The 27457-nt window shown below is 42.4% G+C and overlaps 1 protein-coding gene across 1 annotated transcript in view; it reads left to right on the forward strand.

The window, feature by feature from the left end:
• cacna1ab (calcium channel, voltage-dependent, P/Q type, alpha 1A subunit, b) overlaps positions 1-27457 on the forward strand; it is a 572403-nt gene that overhangs the window by 502626 nt on the left and 42320 nt on the right. The window contains exons 42-44 of the mRNA XM_078234782.1: positions 14812-14921; positions 19430-19565; positions 22603-22716. Coding sequence (XP_078090908.1) covers positions 14812-14921; positions 19430-19565; positions 22603-22716 — 360 coding nt within the window. The remainder of the gene's footprint in view (positions 1-14811; positions 14922-19429; positions 19566-22602; positions 22717-27457) is intronic.

The following is a 27457-nucleotide window of genomic DNA, read 5'->3' on the forward strand; positions in this document are numbered from 1 at the left end:
GTTCTGTTTGGTCATGTTTCAAGACCACAGTATTAGAACTAAGGTGGAAAGTGTGTCCTGAAAAATTGTCTTCACATAAAGCACAAAACTCACCACATGATAAAACTCATGGTGTTAACGTCAGCACAGACTCCACGTAATCTAATAACCTAGGCACCTATACTTTAGTTTCTGCCTGTTCTACAGGCTGCGAGTTAATTTCTGTGTCTTTTCTACATTTCACAAGTGAATTCTGAGTCCTGGGAATAACTTTGTGCTGGTACTAAATTGCTGTTGTCTGCTTTGGAAGGCTTATTTCTAGTTATGGGTGATCTGGAAGGTCTGTCTTTGAGGCTGAAATGTAAGGAGGGAGCAGAAAGGAGAAAGCAGTAGCAGCTAGTAGAAGGAGAAGGGCACTGCACATACCCACAGCAGCTCTTGAAGAAGAACTTCTGATCAGTCAACTTTTACTGAGAAATAATGCCACCTGCTGCAACCATGACTGGAACCTTGCATCACAACATGGATAACACTGCCAGTGTGTGCCAAGACACAGGGGCCCTTAATTTGTCTGCTGAGTTAATTCCAGGCCACAGCAGATGACAGAAGCAACACCTCCCAGTTTGAAAATTGCTGAAAAGAGATTCATGTTGCCAGAGCTTTTCATCTTGCACTCATCGGGACAAACACAAGAATGCCAAATTTCAAATCACAGCAATTTATACTCCAGGAGAAAAGGATGCTGATTGTTTGGCATGTCAACTCTGATTGGCTGAGGTGTTGTCATGGAGATCATTCACTCCAAGCATGACAGAATGGACTCCATGTTCTGTGTAAGCATTGATATAAGTTGGAGCTGAAAACCTCCATACTCTCAACAATTTGCATGCAAGCTTGTTGGCCAGCAGCCCAGTGCACATAGCTTTCCCTAATGAATTCCCAAAGCCTTCATTGATATTCTGGGCCTTCGCAGTTGGAATCTTGAGTCCAGTGGAGAAAGAGCTAATATATATCTTCACAGTTGTGGCATTTTATCCCTCTATTCTGGCTCCTATGCACTTGTGCATTATGATTCAACATGCAAAGATTACACCTACCGTCTAAAGTGTACGTGATGCTGCTTTCTCAGCTAATGCTTACAAAGGTCAGATCACAGAATCCCCGCAGTGCAAAGGAAGCCATTCAGTCCCTTGAGTCTGCACCAACTCTCCAAAAGAGCATTTTACCCAAGCCCAGAATCACCAAGGCCAGAATTGAACATAGGTCCCTGGCATGTCCCACTGTGAGGCAGCAGTGCTAACCACTGTGCCACCATAGATCAAGTGATGCTGCATCTTTAGGCTTTCCGAACCAGTGGGTGGGGCTGGCTGTGTTTTTATTCATTTGTGGAATATGGGTGTCACTGGCTTGGCCAGCATTTATTGCCCATCCCTAGTCGCTCTTGAACTGAATGGCTTGCTAGGCCATTTCAGAGGGCAGTTGAGAGTCAACCACATTGCTATGGCTCTGGAGTCACATGTGGGCCAGACCAGGTAAGGATGGCAGATTTCCTTCCATAAAGAAAGTATCTTTTGTTCCACCTCATTTAATGATTCACCAGTAAATGTATCGATAAAACGGTTAGTTCTCTACCGCCCTGCTCCCAGGAGCGCAGGTTTTAGAAGATTTCCTCCTTAACTCAATATTAATATGGGTCATCCTGGTCTAATGGTTCTGGAAGGGGAGAGTCAAGTGACTCATCTGTGAAACTAAGTCAGAAATTAAGGAGGGGGATCCAAACAAAGAAGGCAAGGTGGGTGGCAGCATTGATGAGCCTGTAAATGCTCCTAGCACCACGAAAAAAATGTTATAAATAATTTTGGAGTCACTTTTTGAGCTGTCCCTTTTCGGAACACTAGTTAAGCAGCCTGATATTAATCAGAAAAAGTGCTTAAGAGCTGAGAATAAGAAATAACTGTTCCCTTCTCCCAACCTCCTTTGAATCCAAGCACAACAGAGAGGGAGCAAGATCATGGTTTTCTGAAGCCTCCTCCCCAGCTTACATCGTAGACCTGGGGGAATAATGGCTTTAAAAGTCAACGGCAAGAAAACTTCTCAGCCTTTCACTGCTGAATAGTTGAAGAACTGTACTGTCAGGGCACGCATCATGGGGACATCAAGAAGACATTTAGTTTGCTACTAACCGGTACCCAACTCAGGCCTTTTGGCTCCAAATTGAATATGAAATAAAAAAATGTTCTACTCTCCAACACTGTCACCTTACCCGCTGAAAGTGTGAACTATATAACTTACAATTTCAATAGATCTTGACTGTAATGTTGTACCAGATCTCTTGGTTCAGCTGTCCTGGACTTTGGTAAACAGTGGCAAATTGTATTGTAGAAGTTCCAAGTTATCACAATATCCCAAATTATTCATGCTTGGTTGCTGAAGGCATAAAAGAAAGCTCCCAATAGCTCACTCAACCATATCAACCAGGAAGGTTTAGGTTTGATAAGTCTATTATTCTCAGTCAAGGTGGCACAATTAGCATGAATTAGGGAGGGAGAAACATTAGCCAAATTTTCTGTTCTGTGTTACTGTCCAATATTCCCTGCTGGAAAATATGGAACCATCAGGAGGACCAGTTTATGTTCAGCTGTGACTGCACTTACTGGCACTTAATGTATGGTTTTGCATATGATGACTGGCATTCGGGTGTGGTATAAGAGGGTGGCCAATGTCCATTGTACAGAATGGCAGCAGATTTGAGAAAATGCAAAAAAGGAAGGAGGCAGCAAAGTTGGGGGGAAAGAATCAGAGAAGAGGAAATTGGAAGAACAAAGCATTGAATTCCCAGAGCGACTTTTAAACAAATGTTTTCAGAATAGAAATGGACTGTTTCTTTCAATTATTATAAGTGTCCTAAATGCAGAACAGTAACTCGTGCAGAAGGATCCAACTGTTTCATTTTTTATATACATTTTTGTCTGTCCTCCATTCTTTCTTTCCTGACCTCTTGAAAGTGTTAATTTAGGCTGGGGTACAGTTCTGTGGAAGCCAAGTCATCCTCCTGTATCACACCTAAATGATAACTTTTCATATTGACACCTGGACAGCAGTATTGAAAGGTTATTTGATCATGGACCTACCTACCTGACACACAGTCACACTTTAGGGACATTGGCTAATGATTGGGAGACATAGCTGATTTTCTCCTTCCTGGTCCATTGATCAGGTCACTTGCAGAGCTTGTACCACTATCCAGCTGAGATCAGCCTGCTCAGCTGATTAGGACTCAAATCCGGGGCCATCTCAGACATATCGGTGTAGCTTAGGTTTGTGATTATGCCTCATGATTAAACATAGCTGAGTAATCCATATTACTGTGATAGCTCAGCCATCTTGTCACTTGTAGATTGCCCTCTTGTTTCAGGCATGTCTTGTGCTGATTGAGTTACATGAAGTGCCATTTAAGATCAAAGAGCCAGATAATCTTTGCGCCCTTCCCATAAACTGGGACCTTGTTGAAAGAGGCTGGAAATAACCATGTAAATTTGCAGTTCAATAATACCAAACCACACATTCCCGGAGGAACAGGTCCAAATCTTTTACTGTTTTCAGTCAAGGTAGCAATGGGGGAACTACCATTAGCTTCAGCTGCCCTGGTCTTGGAACAGGGAACATTAACCCCTAACTATATTCATGCTGAACAGTGTGCACACGAGGATTGGACTGGTCTCAGCTATGATGCTGACCTTCCATGGACAGAAAGCCTGCTAACGTTCATTGTTCAAGACCACACCTGGAGAATGACCATTTGAGTGAGATGCAAGAGAGTTGCTGTTACCTATACTACTCAGCAGGAATCTCACCCTTAGGAGAGAAAAACGTGTAGAAAACCGGTGAGGGAAACAAAAGAACTAAATAAAAATGCTGATGATCTTATCTCAGAAAATTGGCAAATCAGCTGTCAGGAGAGGAGTCTTTCACCTCAGCGCAATGAGGCAGCCTTTTTAGATTCGTCTGATTTACTTTAATATATGACTTTCAAATGTTGAGGAAGATAGTGAGCAGTCCTATCAATAAAGGCTGAACACCCCTTGTGATAGTCATGGTTTATTCTGATAATTAGATTTGTATGTAAAATCAATTTTTTTAAAGCATGAAAATAAAGCATTTCTTTCAAACTCGCCTGAGCTGTTTCTCTGTTCTCCACACAGTACAGTTTCTTTTTCAACTTTAGTTTGCATTATTAATCCTTTCCTGTCATGCTCTCACACTTTGACTATCTCCCTTGGTCAGTGTCATGGGGCAACCCACCCACTAATGGTAATTCCAGGAAGCAGTACTTGAGAAGGCTTAGAAATTGGTCTTTAAAAGAAGTCATCTCTTCCTTTGTGTGATTGCTTCCAGGACAACATGTGGTAGTGCCAGACTAGAATCAAGAAGAATTTAAATGTCCCTGCGGGGCGGTTCCTACATATTTTAGCAATAACAACTTGGAGGATCGCTACAAAACTATGTTAGTGTAAACTGGGCCTTATTCCGAGCCTTTTGGAACTGGATTTTCATCCTTGGGATGGTAGTGGGAGTCAAGAAAATTCTTGGCTCAAGCCTGCCCATCTTGGCAGAAAGTGGCCACAAGGATGTCATTTTCATGGTGGGGGAGGGTGTGGTTTGTATTCAGGCCAACTGACCTGAGAAAAAGTTCGGAGGCAGTCATGGACTGCCAGTGCAAAGGCGAGCTGTTTAAAAGGCACCGTAGGACTTTGTCCCAGTTATAATAAAAACAGAAATGTCCTCCAACCCTCACCCTTCATACACCCTCGCCCCTCACACTCCCTCACCACCCATACACTCCCAATGCCCCATCCAGGCCATATCATGCCCCCTACCCACCCTCTAAGGCCCCTCATGCCCCAACATGCCAAGGTATGCCTTCCCAAGCAACCCTTCTAGCCCCTCATGCCTAGCTATGTTCATTCACACGCTATATACTGCATAGAACCAATGAATCCTATGGTGACAGTAGGGTATGTATGAAAAAAAACTTTTGTTGTTTTCCCTGGGACTCAGGTGTTTTAATATTCTGATGGATGTCTGGGCTGTCAGCCAAGAATACATAATGAGGCTTGGCTTGGAGCACAGAAATCCATTAGCCTTGAAGAAAGTGGAAAGCTTTTAATTAACGACCGGAATGTTCCAGCAGTCTGCGGCGCGTTTTCCCATTGTGGAGATGGCTCTGCATTGGCCACCAGTGGGACCTTCTGGTCCTGCCAAAGTCATAGAAACATAGAAAGTAGAAGGAGGAGTAGACCATTTGGCCCTTCGAGCCTGCTCTGCCATTCATTTTGATCATGGCTGATCATCAAATTCAATATCCTGATCGCCCCCCACCCCGATCCTTTAGCCTCTAGAGATTTTCCAATTTCTTCTTGAAATCACACAACATTTTGGCCTCAGCTACTTTCTGTGGGAGTGAATTCCTCACATTCACCATCCTCTGGATGAAGAAATTTCTCCTTACCTCAGTTCTAAAAGGCTATACCCCTAGTTCTGGACTCCCCCACCATTGGGAACATTCGTTCTGAATCTACCCTGTCTAACCCTGTTGGAATTTTTTTTTCTATGAGAAATGGCAATTTGCATGGCTCATCCATTCCCCCGGCAGCAGGGGTCAACTTCGGCACAACCAGAAGATCATGCCGGTGTGAAGGGCCAGAAAATCCATCAAAAGGTTTTTTTGAAGGTTTTTCTAACACATCTTACTGTCACTATCAGGTTTCTTGGTTCTATACAGTGTGTATACTGAATGGGCATGGAGGTGCCATTGCTTGGTATGGGGTCATGAGAGGCCATAGAGGTTGTTTAGGAGGCACACCTTGGCATGGGGGCAGGAGGGGGCATAGGGGATATTTTGCAGAGCATGAGAGGCTATACAGCTTGTTTGGGAGCATACCTTGACATAAAGACAAACCTTTTGAACTTGCCTTTCAGAAGATCCCTTCATGCAGACTTTAGTTTGTGACAGCTCTTGAGGTGCCATGAACCTTAGAATCTTAGAATCCCTACAGCACAGAAAGAGACCATTTGGCCCATTGAGTCTGCACCGACCACAATCCCACCCAGGCCCTACCCCCATATCCCTACATATTTGCCCACTAATCCCTCTAACCTACGCATCCCAGGACACTAAGGGCAATTTTAGCTTGGCCAATCAACCTAACCCGCACATCTTTGGACTGTGGGAGGAAACCGGAGCACCCGGAGGAAACCCACGCAGATACGAGGAGAATGTGCAAACTCCACACAGACAGTGACCCAAGCCGGGAATCGAGCCCAGGTCCCTGGAGCTGTGAAGCAGCAGTGCTAACCATTCTGCTACCGTGCTGCCATGACTCTTTGAAAAGCTGGCCTGACTCCATGAGCATTGCAGAGGACTAGGACAAGCCTTTCCCAGCAATGGAGCCAGACGGGTTGGCAAGCCAGTCTCACAATCCGAACCAGCCTGGAACCTTAAAAGGTATTTTCAAAAACCATGGGACTGGAGTCAGGAATTCTGGAATCGGTACCACCCACCATTTTTAAATGGTTCCCAAGTCATCTTGGCTGAGTGAAAATCCAGCGCTTAATCTCAAATCCAAAAGTCTACTGTGGTAGCTGCTGACGTGTTCCTATAAAACCATTAGACCCAGAAGGAGGGTGCGCATCTTAATTTCTTAAAGATCCATGTTTACTGCTGTTGATCCTGTCCACAGTTTCAAACAGCAGTCAATTTCTAGTGAGCCACAGAGTAAGCTCTGGCTGCTTTTTTTTCTCTATTTTCTCTCTCCTTAGTGCATTACAGTGTCTATCACTAGAGTTCCTACAGTGCAGAAAAAGGCCATCCAGCCCATCAAATCTGTACCAACTCTCTAAAAGAGCATCTTACCATCACACCCTGCCCTATCCCCATAACCCCACGCATTTACCATGACTCATTCACCTAACCTACACATTTTGGACACCATTTAGCATGGACAATCTACCTAACCTGCACATCTTTGGAGTGTGGGAGGAAACTGGAGCACCCGGAGGAAACTCACACAAACACAGGGGGAACGTGCAAACTCCACATAGACAGTGACCCAAGGCTGGAATCAAATCTGAGTCCCTGGTGCTGTGAGGCAGCAGTGCTAATCACTGTGCTGCCCACTACTCCAGCTAACTCCTCAAACTCAACACAGACCTGGGATTAGGATCTCTTGGGCCTGTGAATGTGCATCAAGCAGTACATTTACCAATCTGGCCATTGTTTTCTTTTCATGAAGGAAATATTACGTTATTGATAATTGTGTTGATTTTGTAAGCAATCCTACAGCTTAGTTTTTTTAATTTCTGGCAGATATGTAAGTTCCTTTTCTTGTAAACTTGGATAGATCTTGTTTGCCAGGTGATAATGACAGCGTTACGTGGGAAAGGTGATAATGCAGCAAGGCAAAAGGAAACATGCTGATGAAGAGGTACTCTGCCAAATGGGAATATCAAAATAAAGGGAATATCAAAATAAAGAGAACTTTCCTCAAAGGATGGAGTAATTCCACTTGTAATTATACTGGAAAAAGCACCTGACTTTGATTGGAAGCCACAAATCTAACAAGCTGGAGCCTGAAGTATTAGCATTGAGGTGGTAAAAATTCAACCAAATCTGCAATAGTTTACTTTTACCCTGCCACTTGACCAGGTCAAGAGGGAATTTTACAAGTCTAATTTGCTTATTCATAGCACCATTTATCACAAAATCAAATACTTGTTACCCACAATTTTTTGACCATTAAACCAAAATGGTGGCAGCAGACTTGTAAAAGTACTTCTCTTTTGTCAAGTGGGATAGTGGGCTTAGGGTTCCAGCTTGGGAAACCACTCCATTTGCTGCCATCAAAATTTTAACGCCAATCTTTGTAATTAAAACCTTCCATTCTGGCATGTGGAGTGGACTTGGACTTTTAATTAAAAAGAAAACTCTTCCATTTTTTCAAACCTCTGAATTATCCAGCCCCAAACCAAATGGCTGGCATAACTGCACATACCAATCTTCAATGAGTTAATTTGAAGGTCTTTATACAGTTGTGAATGGGGGAAAAGCCAGGACTTATTTCCAGTTAGATTAAGCATTAAGTTGAGTTTAAGGTATTTGTTAATCAATACCATGGCAATGTTGTTGCACACCGCAGGAGCCACAGACTTGTCTGGTGACCCCAACATAAAATTGTGGGAGGAATTCTCCCGTCCCACCTGCCACGGGAATCATAGTGGGCGGGGGGTGGACAACGCAAAGGTCCATTTACCTCGGGCAGGATTCTCCGGTTTTGGGACGAGCGCGGCCAGAGAATCCCACCCTATATATTTGACCATATGTTAGTGGGCTTGGGATGTTGTTGTTACTTTAAACAGAAGGAAAGTGTAACTAATAGAGTTTCACTTGATCTCAAGGCAAACTGTAGAAGAACTTCACAAATAGCTGGTTATCTATTGGAGGAACAATTTTGAGCTGTGAGCATCATTTTTGCCACCCTGTTGTTACATGTAAAAGCTTAATGACGCAAGTTTATGCAGTTCTGTTGAAAAGAAGCAGAAAAACTGGGTCCCAGTTCTGGCTAAAGGCCTAATCTGTCTTTTCTCATAAGTAGCTGGCAGGTCGGCTGTCCCTTTCCAGCATTTTCTGTCTTTATGTAAATTTGTTGATGAAGGTAAGTTTCCCATTAAATCAACTTAATGCAAAAGTTCACATTTTATTTCTGCACAGAGAAACTTGGCAACCAACCAACAGAAAATAACTTTTGCATGTATCAGAATGAGAAGAAAGCCAGTTGACCTCTAATTGACCTGAGGATCTTGTCTAAGAGCAATTAGCCTCCAGATGAATTCTCAAGATGTCTACATATAGCATCTTTTAGCCTTAGAGGGACACACAGCTCCATCTTAATAGCAGAATAATATGATACCATCTTTATAAAACTGTGCTTCCTCTAACTTATGGACAGCATTGCTCTCTGAGGCCAATTGTGGTGATCCCACTAGTGTCCCAGGCAGCTTATATCAACTAACAGTGCAGAACAGGGTCACAAAATGGGATCGTCCTGTGCTATAAGGCTTGGTTCCATGGCAAGATGTGCAATTATTGTACCTTACTAGTTAAATTCTATGCCAGAAAGAATTCAGTCATAAAAAACCTTTAAAAAAAGCCTGATTATAATCAATTGCTTTAATAAATCTAATTTCAAAACATTGATCTTTGCCATTCCTTCCTGAACCTGTTTTGAACCATTTGATATTGTTTAGGTTGCAGGCAGGTTCTGCCTGAGTTTTTCAAAGTCGAAGGTGAACCAAGTCAGGGTTTAGAACCCACTGTTTCTTATCTTTATAGAAACTGAGTGTAAATAGATTAAAATTGGTACTAAACATTCTCACTAGGCAGGAGCAAAACACATATTGCAATGGTTTTTCTAATAATTGGGTGAGTGAATAGGATAATCCTTAAAATATTTTGCAGCCATCAGAATTCCCACAATAAGGAAGAGGATTGTGACTTATGCCCCATAAGGATGGGGTGTACCACTTGGTTAACTATTCTCCATTGTGTTATATAGTATATTTGAGTTTTGAAAATAAAATAGTTTTCATAAAATGTAATGTAATGGCTCAGAAATTAAATGCACTAGCTGACATGCTGACATGCTATTGAGCCATGCATAGCAAGAGGCACCCACATATGGTCTTAGCTAAGTACGCTGAAATGGCAGATTTGATAGATTGCTGTTAACTCCAGCATTCCTAGGTTACAGATGAGAGGGTCAGTTACCCCACTGCCAGACCCCATCCTCCCAATTCCATTCCTAGAGCACGCTACTGAAAGTTCCTGGGCGGGACTTTACGACCTCGCTCAACCCGAGAACGGAAAATCCCACCGGAGGTAAATGGACATTTCCACTGTCCGCCCCTCACCCGCTCTGATCCCAGTGGCAACTGGGGCGGTAGAATTCCGGCGTCTGTGTCAGAACTCGATAAGACCAAGATCGAGGATTGCTGAAATGCTTACATGGACATTTAGCCTGCTGGTCCACTTCCTGAGCGCTCTCAGTGAAGAAAGGGGTAATAATATAGTATTGGCCTGCTGGGACCCCAAGCATGAGTCAGTGCCTTTGAGAGAAATGAGTAGGTGGGCACAAGGGTGGACCAGTTTAACAAATATTGCTTCAAGTCAGTACTACTCGTATTAACAAATCCTATTGAAAGGTCTCCTGTCCCAAAGTGGTGAAAGGCTGGAATGGTCTTGTACTATGATTAGTTCATTCTGAGCCAATCTTGCAAATTCTAGCCTGAAAGAGAAAAGAAATGGTTTGTATAGGGTTGAAATTGCTTGAGTTTGCCAAACAATTTTCTTCAACTGAAGCTGTATTGTTCTTGGAGTGGACTGTTCAAGAAAAGAATAAGCCAATGTGAATTATTGATCTAAGTTGTCCCTCTGTTGGAGATGTGTTTGTACAGGCTGTCGATGCCATCACCAGGTACCATTTGCAGATTGCTGAGGGGACTTTGGAGGAGAGGGCCCCTTTGACGGCAAGTCGCGTTCTGCCTCATTGACAAGAATGGAAAAGTTTGTAGATTTTCTCTGCTTTTCCCAACCTGCGCAGGTCAATAAAATGGGATCCTGTATCTAAACGTGTTCCAAAATGCTGGAGAAAAGTTTACCCCGGATTTCATTTCTGCATCTTCCCTTCAAATCATCGAAAGGATGCTAATTATCTGCATGATTTCTTTTTTGTTTCCTTTAATAAATGCTTTTGGTTCAAATAACATTCATTTACTCAGGAGGGTCATTCAACATTGAATCGTAAAGCAGGATGTGAAATTGTGCCAAGATGCATTAGAAGGAAATCTCTTATGAAAGTCTAGTTTTAGTTGAAGTGTGGAGCCTCTCAATCTAAAGATGAATAGTAAAATCCAAGACCACATGAAGGCTTTGCGGGTGTCAGATTTTGTCCCATTTTAACTTTGACTATCAAAAATCCTGACCCAGTGAATGGGTGACCTGCTAATTGACCACTGCCAAATCTACCAGGAAGAGTGTGAGATTGGGATGTTTGGAATGACTCTTTCCCACTCATGAATATGGAAGATAAGAGCAGGAGGAGGCCATTTGGCCCTTCGAGCCTGCTCTGCCATTCATCACAATCATGGTTGATCATTTCACTCAATAGCCTGATCTTCCTTTCTCCCCATAATCTTTGATCACTGGGAAACACTGTGACCAAATAGTTATCCCACTTCCTCCACATGAGAATTGGAAGACTGTTGTGTAACTACTATGGCAACAAAACCATGGCAACAGACTGGAACTTCTGTTTACCATTGTTGAACATTTTTTTAAAATCCTGAATATGTTGTTGCCTCCCAAGGCCATGCCTATCTTTTCTGGAACTCCACATTCGAATCCTTCCAATCAGGTTTCCGCCACTGCTACAGAATCAAAATAGCTCTTATCAAAGTTGCAAATGACATTTTGTATTATTATAGGTAACTCCCTCCTCCTCTTGTTTGACTTTCTACAGTCTTGATACAGTTGACCACACAGTCTTGCTCGAACACTGTTGTCCAGCTGGGTGGAACTGCTCTCACCTGGTTCCATTCTTAGCTATTTTCTCATAACCAGAATATCACTTGCAATAGCTTCTCTTCCTGCTCCCACACCATTACCACTGATTTCACCCAAGGATCTAAACTTTACCCTTTCTTATTTCTCATTTACATGCTGTCCCTTGGTGATATTGTCCAAAAGCTGATGGGGGGGAATCTTACCAAAAAATGTTTCTCTCCAGAGAAACACGTCGGTTTTCTCTCTAGATTCTACCATACTCTGTCAAAAAAAAATCAGGGGGGTGTGTTTCACGCCATCATGCAGGGGTGCGGTGCCTCAGCATGCCAGCAAAACCCAGCTGCACAGAGATTGGGGCATCATTTTGAAAGGGTGCCTGATTAGAATATGTATAAGTCTTCCCTCCAGCCCACTATGGAGGTCTCAGGGACTCCCGGTCCACCCACTGATCGGAGTTGGCACTTCTCTCCCCTCCCCCCAAATCATCAGCCCCTTTTTTCCCAGCCCCACCCCCCCCCCCCCTTCCCCCCCAACCCAAGTTTGAGCCGGTACCCACCCACCCAATAGCCATCACCGGCATCCCATGCTCCTCCATTTGCTCCTGGTCCACAAGCAATTCTAAATGAACCCCCCTCCCCCACACACACACACAACTTCCCTCGGAGGCTCAGTGGGGCCCACTGCATGGTGCCAACATCAAAGTGCCAACCTGCGCAAAGCATTCAAATGTATTTAAATCAGGTGGATGTGAACATGATTATGTTGCCGGCAGCGAAAATCGGAAGTTGCAATCTCGCCGGCGAGATTCGTGACTTCCAGCTTCCACTGGATATTGAGCGTCCACCGTCTGTCATGCGGATGGCAAAAGCGGGCTCAAGATCTCACCGAGCTCTACCTCAAAGCCACCTCTCCTTTTATTGCTAAATTATCAGACTGCTTCTCCAACATCCAATACTGGATGAGCAGAAATTTCCTCCAATTAAATCATTGTTTTCAGTCCCCAACTCCAAACTCTTATTTAATAGTTACCTACTCCATTCCTCTCCCTGACAATAGTCTGTGACTAAACCAGTCGATTCACAATATTTGACCCTGAAATAATGTCCAATGTATATTCGTGCCATCGCTAAGATTGCCTATTTCCACCTCTATAACATCACCCAACTCCACCCCACTTCAGCTCATTGGCTGCTGAAATCCTCGTTCATGCATTTATTGCCTCTAGACTTGATTATTCCAATGTACAGCTAGCTGATCTCCCACATTCTACTCATCCTAAACTTGAGCTCACCAAGTATCCTCTGAATTCACACCAAGACTTGTCTATCTATCTTGCTGACCTACACTGTCTCCCAGTCAAGCAAGCTTTTGGTTTTGAAATTTTCACCCATGTTTCCAAATCCCTCCATAACTTCACCCTTCCTATCTCTGTAATCTCCTCCAACTCCCCGAGATCAGGCTTGCCGACTGTGATTAAATGTATTTCTGGGAATATAACCACGTGCCTTGTCCAAACACTAATATCCACCTATGTGACATACAGCCTTCCTACAGCAATCAGAGGCTTGGTGCCTTGGACCCCGAGGAGGTCGATCCAATGGCTAATGGTTGTGTTTACGATCATGTTCCTTCATGCTTGAATGAATCTCAAGTACCCCATTGACCCTGACCTCAATGTTGACCGAGTCTAAGCCTGATTGACAACCTGTGATTTCTTCAAAATGATTGTGGTTTATAAAAGAGGAAGTCCAGCACGCCATGTCCCCACTTGTGGGTAGCACGTGTAAAGCCCGCCTGGTGCCATTCCCACTGGCGGGCCAGTTGAATGGCATGAGGCTGGTGAATGGCCTGTCAAATCCGCTGATAATATTCAAATTAATGGGTTTGCATAATAACCAGGTTGCTGCTTGCTGTGGGTGAGAACCCTCTCGGGGCCGATGGAATGAGCCTGGTGAATCCCGAGAGCCCTCACACCCATTGGGAATCCGAATCTTTGGTCAATGCCCCATTCACCGGGGCATTGGGATTCCCACTGGCTATCTGACGAAGTCGGAGAATCAGGCCTATTATGTTTTTATAATGCTCTTGTGAAGTTGTTGTCTAGTCAGAGGGATAGTCAAATGTGCAGCTACTTTTATTTTCAACATAATGAAAATGATAACTATATTCCTTGGGATGTTATTTTTTGTTGTAGTGGCTGATATTTTTAAGGTGATATAGAAATTCATATTTGGCTATATTCCCCCTTCAACTTCTTGGCTTTCTGTCTGTCAGGTGGCATCCAATGTTGTTTGATGTATGCTACCAGGCTTCTGAAAGTTGCTTATTAGAGATTCGCAGGAGTGACCCAGAATTTTCTCCCGGCCCTCAACCCACCCCAATCTGAAAAAGTGTTTGGACTCTTCAGCTCTCCCCTCCTACAGACCAGAAGCAAAACAGGCCCAAACCACTGATGTGCTCCTGGTTGATGCTTCAACATAGAACGTCTTTCTAAAAAGTTTGTTGATGCTTATATGATCTCACCTAGTGATGGTTTCATTTCCATGAACTGGAAATATGTTTTGAGAAAGTTTAGAAATTGTTCATTGCGATGAGAGATTTTTTTCTTTCTCTGAATTTCCTGAAGGCAGCAAGTTGCACTTTGAGCATGATTCCATGAGCATCCTCTGGTAACCTTGCCCACTTGACCCTTGAGTGCCTCGAGGCTATTGAACTGTATCACTGTTGAGTCTGAACTGGTCACCACCGAGATCCACGTAGACAGATTTTGCAGAGGGAGTCATTGGATAATGATTAGTAAGAATCCTATCTGATTTTTTTCCTTCCCTGGCCCAGGGTGTTCTGTGACCATCTGTAACACCCCTACAACTTCATCTGACACCTGCTACAATTTTTGGATGAAAGTTTTCAATAAAATCTCTCATTTTCTAATGCATTTTGAGAATATTGAATATAATCTGTTTCCCGATCGCTCACCGTGGTATAATAATTATAGCTGCAATCTCAAAGGTTATTTTTACTGCCGTTGTGGTATCAGGAAAACAGATTAGTTCTCACGGAGCTTGCGGTGTTAAATGACCCCCCTTTTTCCAGAATCAGGAGTGACCTGGGAAGTAAATGAATCTTCGCTTGGCATCATAACATTCTGAATCTTGTTACTTCATTCCCATAAGTCTGTCTGATGCCAGCCCTAGGCCATGTTATATCTCACACAGAATCGAACGCCATTACTGTTTCAGCGCATGGAGCCACCGTCACCAACACAGGAGATGGATCCAGGGCAGAATGCCTTACCTGACCCCCAGCAGATCTCTGGAAATGGCCTGTAAGTTGCAATGTCGATGAATTACCATTTAAAGCAGCTAAATTCAATGATCTAACATATTACATGATGTGGAATAAAGCAGTCAATGGGACAGTGAATAAAACACAAACCCTTGTCAAATACCCTTCAGAATAATTATGCAAAACATCATATTAATTAGTATAATGTACAAAAGTAGCTGTTTTATTTTTCAAGTTTGTAATCTGTCATTTACTCCTTTATGATTTTGTTTCCTCCATCTCACCCCCACTGGATCTAAGCTGTTCTTGAGTCAGGAGGACGGAATGGTCTAACACCACTCCATTTTCATTGACATGATTGATATTACTATTTATCTGAAGCACTGGAAAACATTGACCAGAATGTCCAAGGACCTTCACCCTTCACTCCTATCCTACCCAATAGGTTTCTCCATTGAGACTAATGAAATGGGACTTCTTAGGAGAAGTTTATGTATTTAAGAATTAGTCAATTAGTGAATTGTACCTAGGTTTGATAGTTAAGGTTGGGAATTCTATCCATGTTTCCTTGTTAGTATTGGAATACTCAATTGCTAATAGGAATTGAGTATTCCAATAGGAATTGAGTCTCCTAGTTGGGATTTCAGCTCAGTTTCTAATGAGTATTGTAATTTATATTCTAGTTAGAATCATAGAATTATTGAAACTTGGGGTACAGAAAAAAGCCATTCAACCCATCATGTCTATGCCAGCTAAGGAAGAGCGATCCAGCTAAATCCCACTTGCCAGTGCTTGGTCCAAAGCCTTGTTGGCTGCAGCACTTCAAGTGCGTATCCAGGTTTTTAAAAAACATTTGGTGAGGGTTTCTGCCTCTACTGCCCTTGGCACTACATTCCAGACCTCCACAGCCACTAGATGAAACGAATCTCTCTACTATTCCCCTATCAATTATTGTAAATCTAGTTAGAATTGGTATTTATACCCAAGTGTCCGAGTTGTTACTGTGATTAATATTTTCTAGTTGAATTTGAGAATCCAATTTTATCTGTTGATGCTGGACACAATCCAATTCTAATTGGATACTCCTAAACAGTTAGTTCATATTTACAGCATAGAAACAGGTTACTCAGACCTATCAATCGGTTATTCAGTCTATGCTAGTTTTTGTACTCCACCAGGTCCACAGGCTTCTATTCCTTTCTCCCTCACATGTATGTCTAGTTTCCACTTGTACTCATCGATGCTATTCTCCTCACCCACTACATGTGGTAGCGAGTTCCATATTCTCACCACTCTATTTTTCCCCAGGTTATTTTGCATATTCAGTCCAACAATTGGTCAGCTTATTATACATAATAATAGAATACAGTGAATGACTTTGGATGAAGAAGATTGTAATTCACAGCATTTTTCTCTGTGTAAAGTTAAAGCTATATTTTTCTTACAGGATTGATTTAAATAAACTACTGTTATATAAAGGCTGTTTACAGTAACGAATATTAAGATGCTGATGACATAATCGATGAACAGTCATTTAATTATCATTTCTATACATACCCAGTTATATGCTTGTACTGTGGTTATGGCATTACAGAAGACATTCCAACTGTTGCACAGTGTTTTAAAACATGCATACCTACTGGTGTCATGCTCCAAACATCTTAAGAATGAGGGTGGCATAGTGGTTAGCGCTGCTGCCTCACAGCGCCAGGGACCTGGGTTCGATTCCTGCTTGGGTCACTTTCTGTGCGGAGTTTGCACGTTCTCCCCGGGTTTTCTCCGGGTGCTCCGGTTTCCTCCCACAGTTTGAAAGACGTGCTGGTTAGGTGAAGTGGCCATGCTAAAATTCTCCCTCAGTACAGCCGAACAGGCAGCAGAGTGTGATAACTGGGGGATTTTCACAATAACTTCATTGCAATGTTAACGTATGCCTACTTGTGACACTAATAAATAAACTTTAAACTTTAAAATCACTTTTACTGAACCATTCATCCAAGTCATTGATAAAAATTGTAAATAGTTGAGATCCCAGTGTTGATCGCTGTGGCACTCTACTTTTCACATCTTGTCAACCTGAAACTGACCCATTTATGTATTTTCTCTGTTTACTATTAACCAACCAACCCTCTATCCATGCTAATATGTTACCCTTTACACCATGAGCTCTTATTTTGTGCAGTAGCTTTTGATATAGCACCTTGCCTTCTGGAAATCTAAGTATAGCACATCCACAAATTTCCCTTTATCCATTCTGATTTGATTTGATTTATTATTGTCACATGTATTAGTATACAGTGAAAAGTATTGTTTCTTGCGCACTATACAGACAAAGCATACCGTTCATAGGGGAGAAGGGAAGGAGAGAGTGCAGAATGTAATGTTACAGTCATAGCTAGTGTGTAGAGAAAGATCAACTTAATGCGAGGTAAGTCCATTCAAAAGTCTGATGGCAGCAGGGAAGAAGCTGTTCTTGAGTCAGTTGCTATGTGTCCTCAGATGTTTGTACCTTTTCCCCAATGGAAGAAGGTGGAAGGAGCATGTCCAGGGAGTGTGGGGTCCTTGATTATGCTGACTGCTTTTCCGAGGTAGCCGTAAGTGTAGAGGTGTCAATGGATGGGAGGCTGGTTTGAGTGATGGACTGGGCTTCGTTCACGACCCTTTGTAGTTTCTTGTGGTCTTGGACAGAGCAGGTGCCATACCAAGCTGTGATACAACCAGAAAGAATGCTTTCTATGGTATATCTGTAAACGTCGGTGAGAATCGTGGCGGACATGCCAAATTTCCTTTGTCTCCTGAGAAAGTAGAGGCATTGATGGGCTTTCTTAAATATAGCATCACCGTGGAGTGATCTGGACACCTTAAAACTTGAAGCTCTCGACCCTTTCTACTTCGTCCCCGTTGATGTAGACAGGGCCATGTCCTCCACTATGCTTCCTGAAGTCTATGACTATTATCTCCTTCATTTTGTTGACAGAGAGATTATTGCATCGTACCAGTTCCACAGATTCCCTATCCCTTTCCTGTACTCCGCCTCGTCATTGTTTGAGATCCGACCCACTACGGTGGTGACATCAGCAAACTTGAAAATCGAGTTGGAGGGGAATTTGGCCACACAGTCATAGGTGTATAAGGAGTATAATAGGGGGCTGAGAACACAGCCTTATGGGGCACCGGTGTTGAAGATGATTGTGGAGGGAGGGTTGCTGCCTATCCTTACTGATTGCGGTCTGTGGGTTAGGAAGTTCAGGGTCCAATTGCAAAGGGAGGAGCCCAGCCCCAGGAGATGAGTTTCGTAGGAATAATGGTGTTGAAGGCTGAGCTGTAGCCAATAAATACGAGTCTGACGTAGGTGTCGTTTTTATCTCGGTGTTCCAGGGTTGAGTTTTGGGCTAGGGGGATGGCGTCTGCTGTGGACCTTTTGCGGTGGTAGACGAACTTTAGTGGATCCAGGCAATCTGGGAGGCCAGAATTGATTCGCGCTATGGCTAACCTTTCAAAGCACTTCATAATGATGGATGTCAGAACCATGCTTGTTACTTCCTCAAAGAACTCCCAATAAATTACTCAAACACCATTTTCCTGTCACAATACCATGTTGACTCTGCCTGATAGCATTGAGATTTTTGAAATGCCCCACTATGACATTCTTAATAATAGATTACAGCAATTTCCCTGTGACAGATATTAAGCTAACCTGCCTGAAGTTTCCTGATTCCTGTCTCTCTTGAATAGAGGAGTTACTTTCACTTATTTCCAACCTGAAGGGACCTTTTCAGAGTCTGGGGAATTTTGGAAAATTAAAAGCAAAGCTAGGTAGCTACTTAGAAATCAAATCATAGAACCCCTACAGTGCAGAAGGAGGCCATTCGGCCCATCGAGTCTGCACCGACCACAATCCCACCCAGGCCCTACCCCCACATATTTACCCGCTAATCCCTCTAATCTACGCATCCCAGGACTCTAAGGGGCAATTTTTAACCTGGCCAATTAACCTAACCCACACATCTTTGGACTGTGGGAGGAAACCGGAGCACCCGGAGGAAACCCACGCAGACACGAGGAGAATGTGCAAACTCCACACAGACAGTGACCCGAGCCAGGAATCGAACCCGGGACCCTGGAGCTGTGAAGCAGCAGTGCTAACCACTGTGCTACCATGCCGCCACTTTTAAGACCCAAGGATGAAGTCCATAAGGACCTGGGAACTTGTCAGCTTTAGAAGGAAATGGGTAGCAGATGCAAAATAATTGGTAATTTCCATGAAATAATGATTTTTCCCTCCTCCTTTTTCTGCTCACTATTTGTCACTGGTAGTCACCCTGCTGAATTTCAATCATATATGTCACACTATTTTCAAATGCACGAGAACCTTACCCCCATCCACGTTTCTACATTACTGGAAGAACAAACTATGATTACTTGAAGGTCTGAGCTATGTTCTCCTTTAATATATCATTGTGTAGATGATGTCTCACATGTTTTGTCTAATATTGAATTCTGGCTTCCTTACTACTGTTCTTAATAAATACGCAATTCCTTTTCCCAAAGTGCGCAAGATGGGATTATGAAGGAGAGTCAATCTTGGGTCACTGACCGAGCTCAAAAAATGTTTCAGAAGACAGGAGCTTGGAGTCCTGAAAGAGATCACTCGGAGGAAATAGAAGACATACGCCCAAACTCTCAGGTATGAATTGGCAAAACGTATCTCACAGTTTTATTGCTTGCTGCCATAACAATTAAGTTGCTTACTTTACAATCTTGGGATTGTTTGTTTCAATCCTGGCAAAAAATTGCATGCCACACCAATAGTGAATTTTGCCAGTTCTATACTGGTTTATTAACAATAATTTAAATGCCTTTTCCTGGCAGAGTCAGAAAACACTGGCTTCTGTTGTCTTTTACCCTCTTTCCCGCAGACTATTTGTAACCTTGTGTTAGGTTGGACAGTCTGAATCTACAGGCAGTAATCTTCCATCAAAACGACTTAGCATTCTCAATACAATAGACTTTAAAGTACGCACCTGAAAATAATTTAAGACATTTTGTTCTATTGAACATTATCAGATGTAGATATTTGAACTGTTGCTAATATTCCTGACTCCTTAAAAATACTTGTAAGAATTTTCATCTTATTTTGAGAATATTTTCCTTTAAGTTTGAATAGGCTGCTCCAAAAACCCGCCTAGGTCTTTGCCAAAGCTGCACTGCAGGTGGCTATGTGGAGCTGTATCTGAGCTACAGGTTGAACTTCATCCTCTGACCTCTCGTCCTTCCTACTGGGAGACATCTGTCCTTCCAAACCATCCTACGGTGCCCTGACAGCTTGATTGACTTGAAAAACATGGGTAATCATGAATGCCAATGTACTGGAACTCTGCTGAAAACCTTTTGAGTGCCCAAGAAGTATCTATATCCTTCTCAACGTTTTATTTCTTTCTTTATTATTTTTCACTTTTCCTTTAGTTTCAACAAATAAAATTGTTTCCCAGCTGAGTGGCCCAGTGTTTAACCTGCTGCTGAATCCCTCCCGGTGCCACGCAGTAGTTGGACTCATTCTGTTGTACTTTGTATGTGTTTATATCACCCTGTGTCCTTTATATAACCCTCATTAGGAGGAGTTTATCGATTTGAGAGCCAAATTATTATCAATCAACATTTAGTGTTAGAATGCTGGCAGTTATTCAGTTAGGCATTCCAGTTCAAAAATAAACTTTTCACCAACATGAATGACACCCAAAACTCTGCAGAAGTTTAAAATATTTGGAATGCATCAATTTAAAATGCATTCACTTAAAATGAATTACTTTGAAATGCAGTGACTGTTATATAGACAAACGTGAATGCCAATTCAAACAAGCAGCAACTGGATGACTGTTTTCTGCAGGTGTCCTGATGGTGAGGATAACCTTCATATAGTTGACAATTTTTAAGTTTATCTTGTTCATTTGCCATCATCAGCTGGGCATGCTGAGCACAGGAGCAAGAATAGATGAGGAATGGGAAAGGAATAGGGTTGAAAGGCCGAAAAGAACACAGTAATATCACATTCCATATGGTTTAAGATTCTATGCCACAACCTTTGAGACCTTTTCAGCAGCTTGTTATTAAACACAACATATTCTGTGTTAATATACCACTCGCAGATCACCCATGGTCTTGCTCAGGATGAGCCAGAGGATACTGTCTTTTATGCTGGGTATAATAAACAAAGCATAGTGTAGCCGGTGTGACAGCACAGTACTGCAAGAAGCTAATGTGATTCTTATAGTAAGTGAATGCTGCGTAAAAATAAATTCCTATGTCACATTATAATGAAACATTTTGGACTATATTACATTCCCCATCCCATCTATTCGCCCCAGTGGAAATTATGAAGTTCTTTCTCTCATGCTAGAATGTAATTCTAACCTGACATATTTTCCAGGGCATTTACTATTATAAGTGTGCACACAACAATTATAATGGAAATGTCAAAATATTGACATAATGACTTTGAATATGGGAACTGTATTTCATCTATACCTTTAGTTCAGTTATCCCTTGCCTCCTATTCCCACTTTAACTGAGGACTACACTTTGCACTTTCTGTATAAAACTTCAAGGAAGCTTGACTGCATAATTATGTTTGTCCACACTTTGAATCAACTTTTCCATTTTAAATTCAGAATTTATGATGGAACTTGTTCTGTGTAAACTTGTACACCTTCCCATCTGTGATATTTTACCATATCCTATAGAATAAGCCACATTAAGGGGCGGCACGGTAGCACAGTGGTTAGCACTGCTGCTTCAGCTAAAATTGCCCTTAGTGTCCTGGGATGCGTAGGTTAGAGGGATTAGTGGGTAAATGTGTAGGGATATGGGGGTAGGGCCTTGGTGGGATTGTGGTCGGTGCAGACTCGATGGGCCGAATGGCCTCTTTCTGTGCTGTAGGGTTTCTATGATTCTTCTATGATTATACGACACAGCAATTTGACATATATTGGCCAAGGAATCCCCTGATAACTACAAATTGTTTTTCAATAGACATCCGTGAAGCTGCTCAGTGCAAAAATAGACTCAGAGCTTGATCAAATGCATCCCAAAATAACAAAATTAGTCTGTGTTACAGAATAAGTGTTATCCTGGAGTGATTTCAAAACATTTAATCTCACCACTCAAGACTTGTTCTTGTAATTTTCAGTGATATATGTACCTCCCACCCCACCAGTTAGACTAACTTGTAATTATTACCAGGCACCATCCCCGTGGACAGTGAGGACCCAAAGATCAAAGCCAAAGGCTCTGCAATCTCATCCCTTGCCTCCCAAAGAATCCTAGGATACATTTCATCAGGCTCTGGAATTCCCTCCTTCAACCTCTCTATCACTCATTCCGCCTTTAAAGCCCTCATAAAATCCACCTTGCTGACCATACTTTTCGTCTGAATGGGCAATAAAAATAGCACTATTAGTGATGCCTACGCTCCAGAATGAAAATACAAATCATAGTTGATAGGTTAATTCTCTAGTGTGTACACCTTCTAAGTTGTAATAATACCCCTTATGTTCCTTTGATGTTTGTTTATGTCGACACATCAAGCATGTAGCAGGGTATACACCTTACAAATTTACACTCAGGAATAGCAAATAGTATGAGGAGCCTTCCAGCTCACTCAGTTCCAGCTGAGGCTGATGTTTCCTCCCCTTTAATACCCCCCCAAATTTGGCTTTGTATTGCAGGCTGTGGAGATGCAAGAAATGGGGAGGGACGGCTACTCGGACAGCGACCATTACCTCCCGATGGAAGGCCAAAGTCGAGCAGCCTCCATGCCACGGCTACCTGCAGAAAACCAAGTGAGCTCAGTGAGATGTACTCAGCTGCATCCTGTATCATTTGCCATTATTTTAACTCTTTCAATGCAACCAGTGCCAATGTATTCGATGAGTTCTCGTTTAAAGCATCACAATAGTAATTATTCAATTATAAACACGCCCAAATGAATTGTTCTTTCAGTTGATTTACAGTGGAGAAAACTAGTAACAAATAAAATGTTTAAAGGGGAATTAACACTCGAAACTTCTGTGTCGCAAACTAGAAATCACTGTGTTAATCAGCAGCCAGTTTTGTGGAGAGGCATCTAATACATAGCTTTCAAAGACATGATTTTCCTTCCAAGTCTCATGTGATGATCGTGCCCTTGAAGGTTATTTAAAATGCTGTGCAGCTCACACATTGTACATGTCAGTCAGATCCTGCCCATTGGCTCCTGCCTGTTGGGTGCGACCAATTTACAGGGAGTAAGGATGAAGATTCTCTGCCTGAATCTAGATTAAAATGTTGTTTATTTTTGGCAAATATGAATATAGAACCCAGGGACCCAGCATTTTACTGCAGTTCAATAAAGCCCAAATCATTAAGCTCGATTGAAGGAAAGATAAGGTCAGATGTCATACGTTAATTTCTAACAAGGGAAAAAAATTGCTCCTTTTAAAAGAAAATTCTATATTTGGGTGATGCAGCACTGAAAGAGTTAAAGTGAGATCATTAATTTTACACAAAGGATTGTTGGCTTTTTTATCTGCATGTTTTCCATTTTCTTTTTTTTTAAGTTCTCCACCACTACTCAAGCATTCCTGGAAAGGGATAGTATCTCATTTGCTAACGCTGTAGGAATGCTTTTGGTAATCTGTGCCAGACGATTTCCTCTGGGTGCTTGAGAGTGAATCTTTAAGATCTTGAACATAATTGACTCATTGAAGACTGTCATCATGATTGTTGGCCTTCGAGCTTCAAATTAAGTGCTGATAACGATGATGATGCTGCAGTGGCATATTTCAAACTGAAATGTTGAAAACATCGTGAAGACAAAGATATTTCACTGAAGAATTATTGATAATTACTGTCTTTTTTGAAAAAGTGATGTAATAATTACTTATTTCTACCCGACTTCCAAAATATGCTCAAAAATCAACCCTGTTTATGATAATAGTGAATGAACGGATTTGTACATTTCTGTGCTCTTTTCTAAAAATAAGTGGTGATTCTGCCTTCATTAAATAACAGGTAAAGGACAACCCATTTACATAAGAAGTGATTAATTGATGACTTTATATCAAATTTCTCTTCTTCCCCTCTGGTATCAGCATAGTAAACATATCCACAGTTGTGCTTAGAATTGTGTTGAGCACGGTAACAAGAGCATCAAAATAATCATCCAATGTGACCACGTTTCTGCAGGAGTCACTAATCCAACTGAGTCTCCTCCTGCCTTCCTTAGACACCCGTGAATACAGACCTTCCAGCACTGATCCAGTAGACAATGATTGGGAGTAGGAACTCTTTAATTTTTGCCTTCCCAAGTTCGCAAACACTAAATTCAATTTTTGGGACCCCCCTTTCACCACTTTGAAAGAAACCTTAGTAAAGACCAAATATCAAACTGGGATGTTCTTCTAAATCTGGATTTCCTCTTCCCCAAGTACTCAGTATTCAAATGAAATGACCTGACTTATAGATGGTGCTTACAATGCTGACATCTCTGTCATTACAAACTGCAACCAACTCTGAAGTGCATTACCATCTTATTGGCACTGCTTTGAAATTCTTTCACAACTTTTTTTGAAGATGAGTAGGCTTTTCCATTTAATGTAGCTAAAAGACTTTGCCATTTCTATTGCCAAAGCCATTCTTTATATTGCCTCATGGCCACAGCTAAGCACAAGCTTGCAGCACGTATGACTTGTATTAAATATGTGATTTGTGAATGATGGAGGTTATTCTGCTGTTTTGTTATTCACCAGTTCCTTAGGGCCTAATTTTAACTGTGTAAGTGAATGGGTTTTGAGTGATTTAAAATCAGGCCTGAAGTTGCACAGCACTCTGGCCGGAATTTTGCCGGCATGCCCGTCCCGATTTCAGGGGCAGGTGAGGCTCGGAGAATGGCATTCTCCGTTGGCCTCGAGTGGGATCGTACGAACCTTGGGCGCACGTGCTGGTAAAATTCTGTTCTTTGTAAATAGATTCTGGCAAACATCTTTATAGTTTAAGCTAGTGACAAACCGTGCCATTTTGGGCAATTATAATCTCTAGAATAGTGTATCTGATGCGCTATTCAGACACGAGGCTCGAAGCTCAGTAAATGAAGGCTTTTATTTACTATTAATGAAGCTACCAGAACTTATATACACTATCCCAGACTGAAGGGGTCCCGGCCAGAGCAGGGACTCTTATACCTCTCCCAGGAGGCGGAGCCCGACTGGGATGTGCCACAACACTACAATACAAAGGTGTAACAACCCCACCCTAACCCAACAGCAACAATAGCACAATCCAACAGTAACATATGTACATCCTTGTAGTCCTGGCCAGCCCCTGGCTCAGCACTATCCAGTGGGAACCAACGATGGTTCACCACAGTATCCAACTAGACATTTAACCATGCATTGAATAGCTACTCTAACACGAGTGTTATTTGTAAGAAAGATGATCATAATGTGTTCTGATGTTTGTCATTCTGAGAGAAAATTGACTGCTATCGAGAAAAGATCTTTCAAAAATGATAAAAATGGAAAGCCGCGATTTTCTCTGAGAAGTGAAGGATAACAGATAGATTTGGGCAATGGAAACCCTCCTCTTTGTTGCATAAAATCATGTGCAGGAGCCGATGTGATATTTGTAGAGAGGTGAGCAGCTATGAACCCATGTGTAGAGTCACAGTAAGCAGTTTTATTTTTGTTTTGGAAGAATAAAAGAGGAAAGCTGTCAACTACATTAAACCTGTACGTTAATAAAACTGAAAATATTTATCCCTGCGCTGAAAAGGAAACATTAAAATCTTCTGTCACATTGAAGCATTCTCTCTCACCCCTTTTCCCCCCACGTGGCAAATTTTGCATTTATTCTCACCATCTCCCTTTCTCTTACTCTCCTTTTCATGCTATCTTTTCACCAATGTTCTCCTGTAATTTCTCTCACATTTGTTCACTCTATGCTTAATTCTCTCTGTCTCTTGCTCTTCATTCTGCTTGCTTATGAACACTTTCACGGCTCATATTTAGAAAGTTTAAGCGGAAGGTTACTAAGCCTTGATGAAAGCAGCATAGCGACGCTTCCAAATCTAGCACATATTCTACTGGCCAATTTGATTGGACATGCTGAAACTAGTGAGTAAGAAATTGAACCTCGCTGTGCTGTATCCTTTGCAGAACAGTGACAAAAAGCAACAATTTCATACAGCTTCAGCATTCCAAATGTGCTTAAAATACATCCAACAGCAATTTGGTTTAGGTTGGTTTCTCAAGCACCCACAGCTACATGCCTTAGGCTGCTTACACGTGTGAGCCTAATGCCTGTATTTAGCACTGCTCTCTGAAAATTGGAGAGTGATGATTGGAGTGCATGTTATGGCCATAGAGAGAAAATACTGGAAATGTTAAGCAGGTCAGGCTTGCTCTGCTCCTGGTGTTTGTGGCTGTAATAAGCAGCAGCCACCAGCAAGAATGTAAGTCAACATAATTTTCCAGACTTGCCGTGGAGCCTGGAGAAGTACTCCTGAGGATTGCTGCCAATTTGCTCCCATTGTCCCACACCCCACCTCAGCTCCTGATTCCCAGGGCTTACTGGAGGATCACTGGCATTGAGGGAAGCAGCCCAAAATTGATTGCCTTGAAATGGACCAACTGCCTGTGAATGCACCACGAGTCCCAGCAGAGTTCCCAGATTATTGAAATGAAACCAAAGGCTCAATTTAGGACAAGGACTCCTGGTTCAAATCTCATGTCTTTAAACTTGGTAGAGTTGTTACTCATTGCGGGATCCCTGCCTGAATTTAGTGGCTTCAGTTCAGTTTTACTCTGTGATTGAGAATGAGGACTTATGAACATCCCACAGTTTCCTGAGTTAATCATAAATGCCCCCTAGTGGTCACATTGCAGTTGGTGTTTTCTATTTGTTTTCTTTTTTTTAACTTGATGTGATAAATGCTTTAATATAATTCACTGAATCTCTTGAATTAGAGCAGTTACACTGCCAAAATGAACTGGGTGAGAATGGTTAGCACTGCTGCCTCACAGCACCAGGGACCCGGGTTCGATTCCCGGCTTGGAGCACTGCCTGTGCAGAGTCTGCACGTTCTCCCCGTGTCTGTGTGGGTTTCCTCCGGGTGCTCCGGTTTCCTCTCTCAGTCCAAAGATAGAACATAGAAAAGCTACGGCACAAACAGGCCCTTCGGCCCACAAGTTGCGCCGAACATGTCCCTACCTACTAGGCTTACCTATAACTCTCTATCTTACTAACTTCCATGAACTTATCCAAAGGTCTCTTAAGAGACCCTATCGAATCCGCCTCCACCACCACTACCGGCAGCCGATTCCATGCACCCGCCACAGGTTAGGTGGATTGGCCGTGCTAAATTGCCCCTTAGTGTCAGGGGGACTAGCTAGGGTAAGTGCATGGGGTTATGGAGACAGGACCTGGGTGGGATTGTGGTCGGTGCAGACTCGATGGGCCGAATGGCCTCCTTCTGCACTGTAGGATTCTACGAAAATAGGCTGAGGCATATTGCAGGAAAATCTTGAAACTATGAAACTACAACAG

This window comes from Mustelus asterias, chromosome 19, assembly GCF_964213995.1.
Source record: "Mustelus asterias chromosome 19, sMusAst1.hap1.1, whole genome shotgun sequence".
In the NCBI taxonomy this organism is placed as follows: Eukaryota; Metazoa; Chordata; class Chondrichthyes; order Carcharhiniformes; family Triakidae; genus Mustelus; species Mustelus asterias.